The sequence below is a fragment of the Myodes glareolus genome, chromosome 2, assembly GCF_982192425.1.
Source record: "Myodes glareolus chromosome 2, mMyoGla1.1, whole genome shotgun sequence".
Lineage (NCBI taxonomy): Eukaryota > Metazoa > Chordata > Mammalia > Rodentia > Cricetidae > Myodes > Myodes glareolus.
The window spans coordinates 26,658,874-26,671,442 of record NC_142027.1 but is presented as its reverse complement, the minus strand read 5'-3'; the positions used below and the strand labels follow the sequence as shown (position 1 = coordinate 26,671,442).

Here is a 12,569-nt window from a genome sequence, read left to right as displayed (position 1 = left end):
CTGGGTGAAGAGGGGTAAGAATGAGTGTAGAAGGGATAATCACAACGGTTACAAGGTTTCATTCTGTGATGACTTTAGCATTCCTAACTTTGATTTTGGTGATGATATCAGAAGACTCATCATGCTAAAAGTATTCACTGTACTCTACAACTTTGGCATGTTAACTGCAGTTCAGTGAAGCTTGTAGAAGTAAGGACAGGGAAGTTCTTATCTTTACTATAACTTACTTTTATTTATAACTCTTGATACAATTTCATCTATTAAATATTTTCTCTGTTTCCATTGATTACACTTTGATTTAAAATGATGAGTGTTTTAAATTTAGTTTGGGGTTTATTTGACTTCTTTTCTTAAAAGAAAATTCCAAATAAATTTTGTTGCTGTATATAGAGAATAATATCATTTTCGCAAACTTACCGTCCATGTGACTTGAATGGTTGTAGGTGTCAGGACAACTGGAGTATGGAGACGAACAATGACATCTCCTAATTCTTTCTGTACTTGTCTGTGGTCCACTCCTTGTGCTGGGGGACTGATATCTGTAGTTAGAGGATAAAACCACTCCTAATTACAAAATTCATTATTAAATTCTAGTGTATTTGATATAATGCAATTTACGATTAACTACCAGATGGAAAAAAATGCCTCATGACATAAATCAGTTTGGCACACAAATATAAACACATGTATATAAAAATGAGTAGATGTATGCATATGTGTATTCCATGATGGTATACAATATCTATTATGTTTTTCTTTATCAAAAATTTCTATTTATAAAAGAGTCTTTGTAACTCTGCATTTCCACATGGATGTAGTATTATGGAAGATCACGAGATGGGAAGTTAGACTGGAGTCTATGTCCTAATAAGTTGTCCAGAATGACCATTTTTATAGAGATGTTAAAGCACTGAAATATTTTTCAAGTTGTATTTTAAGACATATCTGAAACTAAATATTAGAATTATTTTTTAATTCTCTTAGCCTGATCAGGAGATTGTGTGTTCCGACTCCTTGACCTATATTCATTTGAGTCATAGACTGAAAAAAATGTAAGCTTGAGAGAAGTGAATTCACCCATTAAAGGAACACAGAGTAAAAAAGAGAAGACAACAAATTTCAATCTTTCACAATATTGACAAACTTATAATAGTGGTAGAAAGTTCCCAAAATAATCAGTTTGGGCCAGAACTCCATTATCTAAAAACAGGTCATATAGCTGTTTTGTTGGAGCAAGAGGGAAAACATAAATAAATAATTCTCCTGGGATGACACATGGTCAACCTTCATTACCATTTTCTTATCCCTAGTTTGCTTAAAAAGTATTCGATTACTCCATACAGTGATAAAATATACATCCCAAGGTCTTCATAAAAATAATTAAAAATTACATACATTCAAACCCATCAATTTGATCTCAAACATTAAAAGTTGCACATGTGCAAATAGAGCTCCTTAACCAACACACTTCAACGTCAAGGTAAAGTTTTTCCTAAAGCTATTTGATTTTAAGGAGGATTTCCAATTCTAAATGACTTTATTTTCTTAATTTCTTCTACCTTTCCCTCAGTTTGTAACGCAATGCTCTTGCAAAAGTGTTGCGGTGTAACTTAACTTGAGTGTGCTACCTTAAACTGAGACATAAATAATTAGGAACCACATAATGTCATTTTCTTTAATTTCCACATTTTCATTTTCAGCAGAAACAACAAAGTAAAGCATGAATTGATTTAGAACAATATGTTCCTTTATCTGAATTCTATTAACCTTTGTTGATATATGTATGGTCTACTGTGATATTTACCTAAAAGTATTTAAGAGGTTTAATGAAGTAAACGATTTTCAAAGAACATGGTCATTAAAGCCTTTGAAAACTCAGACCTCAAAAGGCAACATGTGCTTTGAAAAGGAATGCTTTGTCGATTGCCAAACAGCTGAATGTGTGACATCAAAAATATACCTGACATTCAGTCGCAAAACATGGCTTTTCCTATTAAGTGTCTGTTAAGAGAATATAGGTCTTCAGCTCTTTGAAGTTTCTCGGCTACAACAAGCCAGATCCTGAAAAACTTAATTAATCTTTGTTGACCTTTTCACGGAGAGTTTGACTCTGAGTCAAGATTTAGTGACTGGCACAGCTACTGAACATCATGAAGGTGTGCTGCCCTCTGTCACGTCACACCAGAGGCTTCACAATCTTGTTTCTCTACGTTAGATCTGCAGCTGCACACACAATGACCGCTAGCCACATAGGTAGAGCTCAAAGACATTCTAAAATTTCTTGAATTAAAGAAATGGCACATCTCTGCCATTTCACCGTCATTTAATTTACTCATTCAACCCAGACACATTAAAAGCGGTTGCATAGGGATGAGGTAAAATGTAACGACTTTCAGGTCTTCAAAGTCTTTGTTGTGCCTTTTCTCTCTCTGGAGACAGGTTCTTTACCTCCATACCCTTCATCATCATGGAAAATTAAGCACACTATGGCGGAGAGAACAAAAGCAAAGTATCATCCCCTCCTCCCTCAACTGTCATCATGTCAGCCACGTTACCATCACGTGGTGACTTTATTTGACTTCATTCCTTTACCGCACCCTTCTCTGTGATAATGGCATGCTAGTCACTACCCCTGAGCTACATTGTAATTATAATAATATTTTATGGCTGCATGGTGCTTTTCATAGCATAAAAATACTACTTTGAATTATATCTTGTTCAAAAGCTCTTACAAATAAGAAATAATTAACCCTCTCAAGAACCCTGTGGGGAGTAGGCTGCAACAAACAATAGCGGCCCCATTTTCTATTGTACTAACTCATTCTCTTACTAGTAGGACAGGAAAGGATAATGCAGTATTCTGTATTATACCCGCACTTTAGTGACTTCTCAGCAGCAAAGGACAGAGTATAAAAAAGGAGAAGAAAACTTCCATTTTGAAATTAATCAATTTAATATTCTAGGAGATGTGGTCATGTGTTTGTCAGGAAAATCACCTGTGCCAAGAGGAAAGGTTTATTTATTCTTTTCTGACATAAATATCTCCTTGCAATAACTCATCAGAATAACAATATGGGGTAGTTGTTAAGCATTGGCACCATACCACACTAGACATGCTGACCTAACTCGGGGCCCTGAGTGCCTCCTTTCTTTGGACTAGAAGCATGATAATATATGCTGTACAGATTCACAGTCATTGATATTCCTACTCAAAATCCACTGGGAAAACCATCTTCCTAAAAAATCAAAACAACAAAACAAAAACAAACAACAACAACAAAAGAAACCAGTGCCAGGAAAAAAAATCTGGCCCTCTTGTTTAGGCATCTATTTTTAAAGGGTTTATTACTTTTTCTATTGTAGAAGAGAGAAGGAGAAACTCTTCCTCATTCAAGGACTACAAATTGTTCCAACTATTTGTTTGTTTCACCTATGTAGACCCTGAGAGTTCTGAAAAGATACCTCATAGCAAAGTGATATGGAAATATTTCCTTGTAAGGACAATCCCCCAGAGACTCCTGCACAATTAGTGTGTACACATGCTCTTTGCTCATGTAATTTCCATTGTTTTAAGTTGTTGTACCATCCCAAAGACATTATTTTTAACAGTTACTGAAGTTACCTTGCGTGCGTACTGGATCCGAGATAGGACTTGGGTCACTGAGACCTTGAGGGTTGATTGCTCTGACCATGAACAAGTAGATTGTATTAGGCCTCAGTCCTCTCACAGTATAGAGAGTTGTCTTAACATGGTTTGCCACTGTTTGCCAGCTATTGCTCACAGACTGGCTGAAAAAGGAACAGAAATGGATTCAAAGACTATTCATAAAACTATATCAAAATGGAGCTGAGTGTCAGTGACATAGGTCAATGGCTGAAAATTAAACACACACACATACACAACACTGGAAGTGTTCAGCCCAGTAATGAAACATTTGGGTGGATTCATTGTATTCAACCACAAAACTGAGCCCACCTAACCGAGTGCCATGCACAACAAAAGTAAACTCAGCCCAGAAGAGGTGACAGCCCTTAGCTAAATGCACAGCAGCCCACTAAATGAATACCTGTAAAAGGAACAAAGGCCAAAATCACAACATCAAGTTTATACAATAAATATGGTCCTCGTAAATGCGTATGTATATACCTTGCAAAGAATTAACCTGCAGAAAGAATAAATGGGCTACAGAGTAATATATGCCAATACACTTTCTTGTGACAAGGTCTGTTTTCTTTTGCATCAATTCCACATGCAATTTTATAATAGAGCCTTCTAAAACTACCTATCTGTAAAAGAAGAACGGAAGCATGTAATGAATATTTTCCCTTGGTTACATTTTTAATAAAATGTACATTACACAGTATTGTGATCTCTCATCTCTCAATGATGAAGTTTCAGATTCTGTGTATGGACCCTTTTACAACTAGCTCCAGTGGATGCCATTTTAGAACACCATGCCTAAGGTCAAGTGCGATTTTGATGAAATTAATAAAAAAAATGTGATTTTTATGTCCTTTTTTAGCATCAAAAACATCCTTAAGCATCAAAAAATAATGAAAATTACAATTTGAAAATATGTACGTGTCATTAACTTAAAAATGGAACAGAAAAGCTTAACATGAAAATGAATCATTTGTCCCGATACCTGGAAGGACAGTGGCTTTCCTTCTGACTGTGTAATGTCAAACAAAAGCATAGCGAAACTGAATGTAAAAATACAGTATGTACATTTTTTCTATTTTTACTTTATCAAGTTTAGAATAAACAATATATTGCAGTGATTTATCAACAATTCCTGTATTTAGGACAACTCTTTCACATAACACACTGAAATGGCTTTTCATTCAAAAACTAGAAGCACATGGAATTGATATCTTAATTGATATCTTTGGTTTTCAGATTTCTTGCAGAAATAATCAATAGATTTATTCAAAAACATGACATAAAAATATACAAAATATTGAAATTATTTTACATTTGTGATCTAATTACTAGGACTAATACTCCCAACTTTGTGTGCCAATACGTAGCATAACTTTAATAAGTACATATGTCTAGTTATGGTGTGGTCTGTTTAGGTCTAGGGTCCTATAGTGATGCATAGAGTTTAACTTAGCTTTAAAGAAAAATGAAATAATGAAATCACCAGAAAATTAATGGATCTGGAAAGTATACTATTAAGCAAGGTTACTAAAAACTGAGGAAAAATACATACAATTTCTCTCTCAAATATGATACCTATCCTCTACTGTGTGTGATGTGTATATAAATATAAATGTGTGTATATATACATATATATGAAGAAACTTAAAACATTAGAAGGTATCAGGGAGAGTAAAAAGATGAAAGATGAGAAAATATAGAGTATAGGCAAAAGGGGATGTGTTATTGCGTGTATACACACAATGGTCAGGAAAAAAAAGATGGAGCAATTATGTTACAAAATACCTCTTTATATTAGAAATATAAACTAGAAATAAAATTAGCAATGAACTTTATTTTTAATCTTGTTATCCACCTATAAATGAAAATCTCATATCTGATTTTGGATAAAATCAAAAATAACTGGAAATTCTTCAAGCACATTAACTTGTTCTTAACATAAGGTATCAGAGTTGCTCAAGAGAAACTGGAGATCCAGTAACTAAGACAGAAGTCCAGTAGAGAAATGAAACAGAAATTGCCTCATACCTGAAAGCCTCAATGATATATGCACTTGCTGGAAGAACTCCAGGTGTACCTGGTTGCCAGGACAAGGTAACACTGTTCTTAGTAACATCAGTGACCTGTGGTTTGGATGGTGGACCCGGCAGGTCATTTACATCATAATTTTTACTGATTGTTGCTCCAGATTCTGTAGAGGACAGACAGAGTAAATTTCGTTCCTGATTTTGTAAGCTGCTAATGCTCGAGAGAAGGAAACATTAAAGAAATTGACTTGACAGTGTGCAATTCATCTTCATAAATCAGACAGTTATAAGCTATTAGCTGGTTTTCCAACATGCTAATAAATATAGTCTTCCTTTTCATGCATAATCAGTGTAATCACTTGCATTTCAGAAGAAATCAAGCAACAAGGTCATGAGTTACAAATGCATAGAGTTCCCCAGGTGCCATGCTATGTTCCACCTAATGTTCGACTACAAAATTGACGTTGTGGGAAGTAGAAAAAGACAAGATCTGAGTAAATTGGGAGCATGGGGACCATGGGAGAGGGTTGAAGGGGAGGGGAGAGAAAGGGGGGAGCAGAGAAAATGTATAGCTCAATAAAATCAAACAATAAAAAAAATGACGTTGAATGTGACAAGCTAGATTTTTTCCCAATGCATATAAAATCTTGATCCAGCATTACATGGCAATTTAAATCTGACTCTCACTAAGAACTCACCTGTTACATCCAGCACGGCACTCCAGGAGGTCTCCCCACTTGAACTTGTAGCCACACAAGTATAAGTGCCCGTATCAGAAATCTAGCACATGGAAAGAGAATTTAATTGTGATCAACTTGTAATCACTCAGTCTTGATCAGGCATGAGAGTCAAATGCGTATATGTACAAAAATTGTGTGTGTGTGTGTGCGTTTGTGTGTTTAGCATTAAAGCAAGTGTTTGGCATTTAAAGGCATTAAACCTTTTGTAACAACATTGATTAAATATTTTTCAAAATGGTATTTATGAAACTAAATATAATTTGTCTGATAAAGTTTATTTAAATTTCCCTGCTTCACTGTAATATGTGCCTTTTAACTTAATGTTATTTGGGATTTTTTTGTATCAGTGCTAGTTTTTAATCAGCCAACTTAGAATTCATGAAGAATTCTAGAGGAATGCAATGCTTCATGTATGCAATTCTGGCTTTTCTTTTTCAGAGAAAATATATTTTAATGGATAAAAGTATCTAGTACTAAAAAGATAATGAGATATTCACTCCAAGAAGCCAAATATCTTTTATAGTAATATCTTCTTTCACTTAAGGAATGCATTCTCTACTTATAAGAAAATACCGTCAATGTAGTACCCGAGAACAAAGTGGTAAAATCTCAAAACAAAAAACTAAAATGAAAATTCTCATGGAGCCTTGCCACTTTGAAATAAATATAATCAGAAAACATAATCAAATGCTGAGTAAAACATCCAAATTCACTGATCATTTAAAATGTCTTTGTTTCTTATTGAAGAATGGCTAAGGCCTTTTAAAATTATTGAAAGCATGATCAAAAACTGTCTTTTACAAAAGTAAAAGTAAAAAAAATAAGAAAAAGAGAAAAAGAAAATCTTATCAAAAGAATTCCTGAATATCAATGAACATAAAACACATCAATCCTCCTGGTGTTTGGGGTCTGGGAGCTTATGGTACCAACATTTACTGTCAATGGGTTGGTGGAGTAGGGAAAGTAGATGCAAGCAACAGACAAAGAACAGGTTAAAGCAAGCAAAAGATGCAGAATTTAAGTTCCATGATGAGCACGAGTCTGTTCGTGATATGTAGTAGATTACAGAATATCACACTTTTAGGTTCAAAATTAATCTATAACTCAAAGAGTCATTGATTCTCAGATAAATCATTCGTATATGAAGTTACTGTCACGTTACCATTTTAATTGATTTTAATGTCATTATGCATTTAACTGTCATTTGAAATTGCTCTAGCTTGTCACTCTTTTCTATATTATTTCTGCAAAATTGTCTTCTATCTTGCAGGGATGATGGGAATAGCCATCGTAGAATAAGCCATTCTTTCCAAATGTGGCTGCAAGTGCATTATAGTCATTAGGAATCTTTGAATTTAAGAAGCATCACTCACAAGCTAAATATAATGAGCTGAAGTTGGATTTTAATGGGATGTTCATTTGAATATGGACTGTGAACGTGTAAAAGAATTTGCATTTTATTATAGCTGTTGAACTAAAATGTAGCACTTGTTATTCTGTGTAAAAAGAAGAGGATGTAGGTAATGCATCTTAACTGCATCCCCTTGTCATTGTGTGGAGATACGAGCCTGACATTAGCTGTGGTAGGTAGGTTTTAATGAGTGTTGGAATATTCAACTTCTCAAAAGATACAGATTCAGATACCAATTAGCTGGACTAGGAGAACTTAGCATCCATCATGCTATTTTGTTCTCTTGCCTTATGCATTGAAAAAGAAATTATGAGACACAAAGGATTTGACCTATAGGAAACCTCTCGACAACACCAGTGAAGTGGTAAAGCCTGTCTTAATCCTCCTTTAACAGCATCCATTGTACAGAAAAAGAACAATGTGCTCAATCTGGCACCGATCAAAGCCCAAATAGCTTCGGAGTCTCACTTTTGTGTTGCTATGATCACCATCACTGTGTTCTTTCTTTGTGCTTTAACTTTAGATAGGAGTTTTCTGATCAAGAGTGCTTTACTTTCTTTCTCTCCTTATCCTTGCATCCTTGACCAGTTTCTTTTAGCAGAAATGAATAGGTTAGCACACTCTGTCACCCCTTTTCTACTTGGACAGTTAGCTACAAACAAGCCCCCTGGGGATGACTTCTCAGAGACACTATTCAAAGACCTGTGCAAGGAGTCAAAGCTTACTTGACATCATCAAGCATCTACCTTTAATTACTTCTCTCTAACATTCCTATGGATCTTGACTATCCATGCACACATGTCCTTTAATGCAACAATACAGTAAAAAAGCATTAACCTTCATGACCCAAGTCTGCCTTTATCTCAGAATGAGGTTAAAATGTTTATGCAAGGAGAGTTGTTATGAATTTTTTAATAACTTCAATTTTGTTCAAAGAAAGTTAGCTAATTTCAGAAGAATTTTTTTAAATCATATTAAAAAGAGTCCACGTTAATTTATTTTCCTTTCACAGAACTTTGAAATATTTTTTACCTACACAGTTACAGCCACCTAATCTTAAATATATGTGTCAAAAACATACACTGGAGAAATGACAGCCTCTTCAAAATTAGGGAAATAATCACAATAAGCAAAATAAGCCAGACTCAGATAATTCCTCCATGTTTTCTCTCATATATTGAACCTAGATTTAAATTTGTCTATGTATGTGTGCATGTGTGGGGCGGGGTAAAGAGATTATAAGGGAGGAATAATTAATTTCTTAAGTAAAGTTAAGATCATACATGCATGTACTAAAGTTTATAAGTTTTGCAAATATATGTGTGGTATACTAATCAATTACCATATAGATGTATAATTGTAAATATATTGCATCCTAAGAAAAGAAACATCTTCACTTGGAAATATGCAACAAAGCATTTTACCTTTAGCCCTGGCTTCTGAACACGAAATTTCAAGATTCAGCAAATTTGTATTATCTTCATTCCATCTATTTATTTATCTATTATCTATCTATCTATCTGTCTGTCTGTCTTTCTATTATCTATCACCTCTCTATTATGATCTATGTATCATCCATTTAACTATCCTTTATCCATCTACCTTTCATCTATCTGTCCATCTATCATTTATCTATCTATCTATCTATCTACCTATTTATCTGTCTACCTACTTATCCATCAATCATCTATATATATATTATCTACACATCTATATATGTCATCTATTTGTGTATCTATGTATATATTTATGTATCTATGAATGTGTGCATGCATGTGCATATGTACATGCATATACATATACATATGTGATATGTATCTATCATCTGTTTACGATATATTTACCTACTATCCATTTAAGAGCTATATGTCTATAATTTATGAATCTACCTAGTATCTATCATCTATCTATTCGATGTATATGTTATATGTGTGTCAAGGCATTTGTTGGGAGGTGACAGGAAGCTTGAAGCTCAGTTCTCTCTCCCCTTTATTTATGTGAGTGTTAGGGACAGAACTCAGGTCATCTGACACGGTGGCAGTTATTTTCACCCACTGAGTTATCTCACCTGATGACTCTGTCATATTTTTGTTTATCTGTTGGTTTGTTTTCCTTTGTTCGGTTTTCAGCTTTTCTGCTCAAGTACCACATTTTACTAACTGTTCTTTCCACTAAATCATTACCAATATTTTTATATAGTATCATATTTCCTATCTCACTTCTGGATTCCATCACCAGGCCAGTGATTATTTTAAAATGATGCTCTGCTACCATGTCTGCTAACTGTGGCTGTGTGGGTGACTTTATCATACATAGCTGAGTGACTGATCTGTGCTGGGAGCAGACAGACAACACTTAGAATAAAAACGTCCAGGTTTTCACTTCTTATGTAATCCTTCACCTCACTAATGAGGAGATGAGACCTTGAGAGTGGTTTCTGGTCAATAACATACCTGAAGGTTACAGATACCGTATCTAAGATTTGATGCCGTTAAACTGAGATGCCCACTTTCTTTGGCAGTTTTCCAGTGGACTATCCTCATAGGCATATAAGCACACATATTAGGAAAACCCAGATAGTCTAGATAGTCTAGAGGCTATCACCAGACAATGCTCAAAAGAAGGTAGATAGTTCATCTATTCATCCCAAGAAACTCGAGGCAACCAACAATCATACCACATTGTTTAGAAGTAAATCAATCTCCCCTTGATTTTCTGGCAAGCCGCTAACCCTAATGAACAGGTAATCATAGCACCACAAATGTGTAGCAGCCGTCCTAGCTAAGTCATGCCATTTTTCAATTCAATATTTTAACAGAAATTGTGAGAAAATAATTGCGTCAGGCTTTAAACTACAGTTTTCCCCAAAATGGTGTCAAAATTAGAAGACAATTAATACAATATTCAGAATCAATACCTTTGATGTAAATCCAGCTTATCTCACTTTGAGCCATGGCCATTGTTTTTCAAGAACATTCAGTTAACACCTGTGACTTGGTCTCATCTACAGGTGTAAATGGGAAAATTGTAACAACCTAAATACAAACTAAGGACTTTGTTCAACTATCCAAACATGCCTTATATGAACACAGTCTCATTCTTTCATGAAATTATTTGTTGAGCAATTTTATCCTTATAACCTCACAGTCTTTCTTGATTTTTGAGAGTAAATTTAGCAGCATCTCTTGTTGTCAAATGATTTCAGCTCTCTGCTACTCTCCAAAACTTTCTGTGAAAGGTTTGTAATCCCAATATTGGGAAGAGAGCTGAGTCTGTGCTTGCTTTGTAGGCAGGAATACGCGAGTTGGATCCCCAAATCCACTTAGAAACCTAGAAATGGCGCTGTGTGTCTGTGAGCCCAACACTGAGGATGTCAAGAAGAGTGAGGTTCGGGGCTCTGCTCTAACTGAGCTCAAGTCCCAAGGGAAACCCTGGCTGTCCTCCACACTCTGTTCATGGAATGCCCTGGTGAAAGTGTTTTGAAGAAGAAATGAGGTTGTCCTTTAACTTCTAAGTGTACAAATGAACATATGCATGTATGCAAACATACATACACAACAAAAAATTACAGTAATATATAAGAACTTTAATTTCACTGAGGACATGCATATGGATGAACAAGTGAAATTGTAAATAATGAAAGGACAATGAGAACCCTCCTTATAATTTCAATTAATCACAGCTAAGACAAGAAATAACAAGACCTATCATAAAAAGTACAGTGATCATGCTGAGGTGTCAGAATTTGTTTTAGTACACTCTATAAGTCTTCTTTAGAGCAAGGCTGTTGATAAGTGTGAAACAATACAAGCCAAATCCTACGTACCCGTAAATTCTTAATCTGCAGTGTTCCTTGTTCCTGGATCGTTGCTCTTGGATCTCTACCCAGAAAGGTAAAGCCCTCCTTTAGCCAGCTAATGACAGGAAGAGGGTCTCCAGTGGCTTTACATTTCAGTAATGCTGTACCATCTACTGCAAGTGTTTGGTTTATTGGTCCTTGCAGGATTATGGGTGGAGGTCTATCTGTCAAAACTAAAAGGTAAACACATAGTCAGGAAATTTAGACTTCTATGACACTCGGTCATGAAATTTTGACACTTAATGATAATAGTCAGTACCTAAAGCAGTTTATAATTATTTATAATGCACATAATTTTTTCAATATCTATATTTCCACCCATATACATTGAACACATATCTAGATATACTGCATGAAGATCATACTATTTTCTTAACTTTCTGTGCTTTCATTATAATTAAAATAACTTGAGGATAAATTTTGACATTTCAGGAAGATTAAATTGTATTGAAGAGCTTAGTCACATTGAAATTAAACTAAAAATATAGGTAGGTTCTAGCTGTTAATCGCAAATTGTTCACTTATTGTTCATATACATACATTTTTTTAAAAAAACTATGTGACTTATTGCATGTAAGGCTAATCATTTTTGCTTTTTGTTATAAATACATGTGCATTATATAAATTAGTATTCACAGCAGCTGCTGAATGATATATTTACATAGACTGCTGTGTTATGTGTATGATAAAACATTAAAACTTAAGTAATTTATATACAAATACATTTATATTCAAATATGCATTCAGTCTTTAAACTATAGTCATGTCATTTGAATGAGTCATTGAGTAGATACATACAGATAATAAGAAGAAACTAGTCAACTGGAATGTAGGGCATGACTAAATTCACACAATTAGTATTTACATT

At 34.5% G+C, this 12,569-nt stretch overlaps 1 protein-coding gene across 16 annotated transcripts in view; it reads right to left on the bottom strand.

The window, feature by feature from the left end:
* The window catches only part of Robo2 (roundabout guidance receptor 2), a 1,551,815-nt gene that overhangs the window by 78,399 nt on the left and 1,460,847 nt on the right, over positions 1-12,569 (bottom strand). For all 16 annotated transcript variants that reach the window (XM_048422498.3, XM_085685684.2, XM_085685682.2 and 13 more), the window contains 5 exons: positions 11,669-11,874; positions 6,390-6,471; positions 5,693-5,855; positions 3,623-3,789; positions 418-539 (listed from right to left, as the gene is read on the bottom strand). In XM_048422498.3, coding sequence (XP_048278455.1) covers positions 418-539; positions 3,623-3,789; positions 5,693-5,855; positions 6,390-6,471; positions 11,669-11,874 — 740 coding nt within the window. The remainder of the gene's footprint in view (positions 1-417; positions 540-3,622; positions 3,790-5,692; positions 5,856-6,389; positions 6,472-11,668; positions 11,875-12,569) is intronic.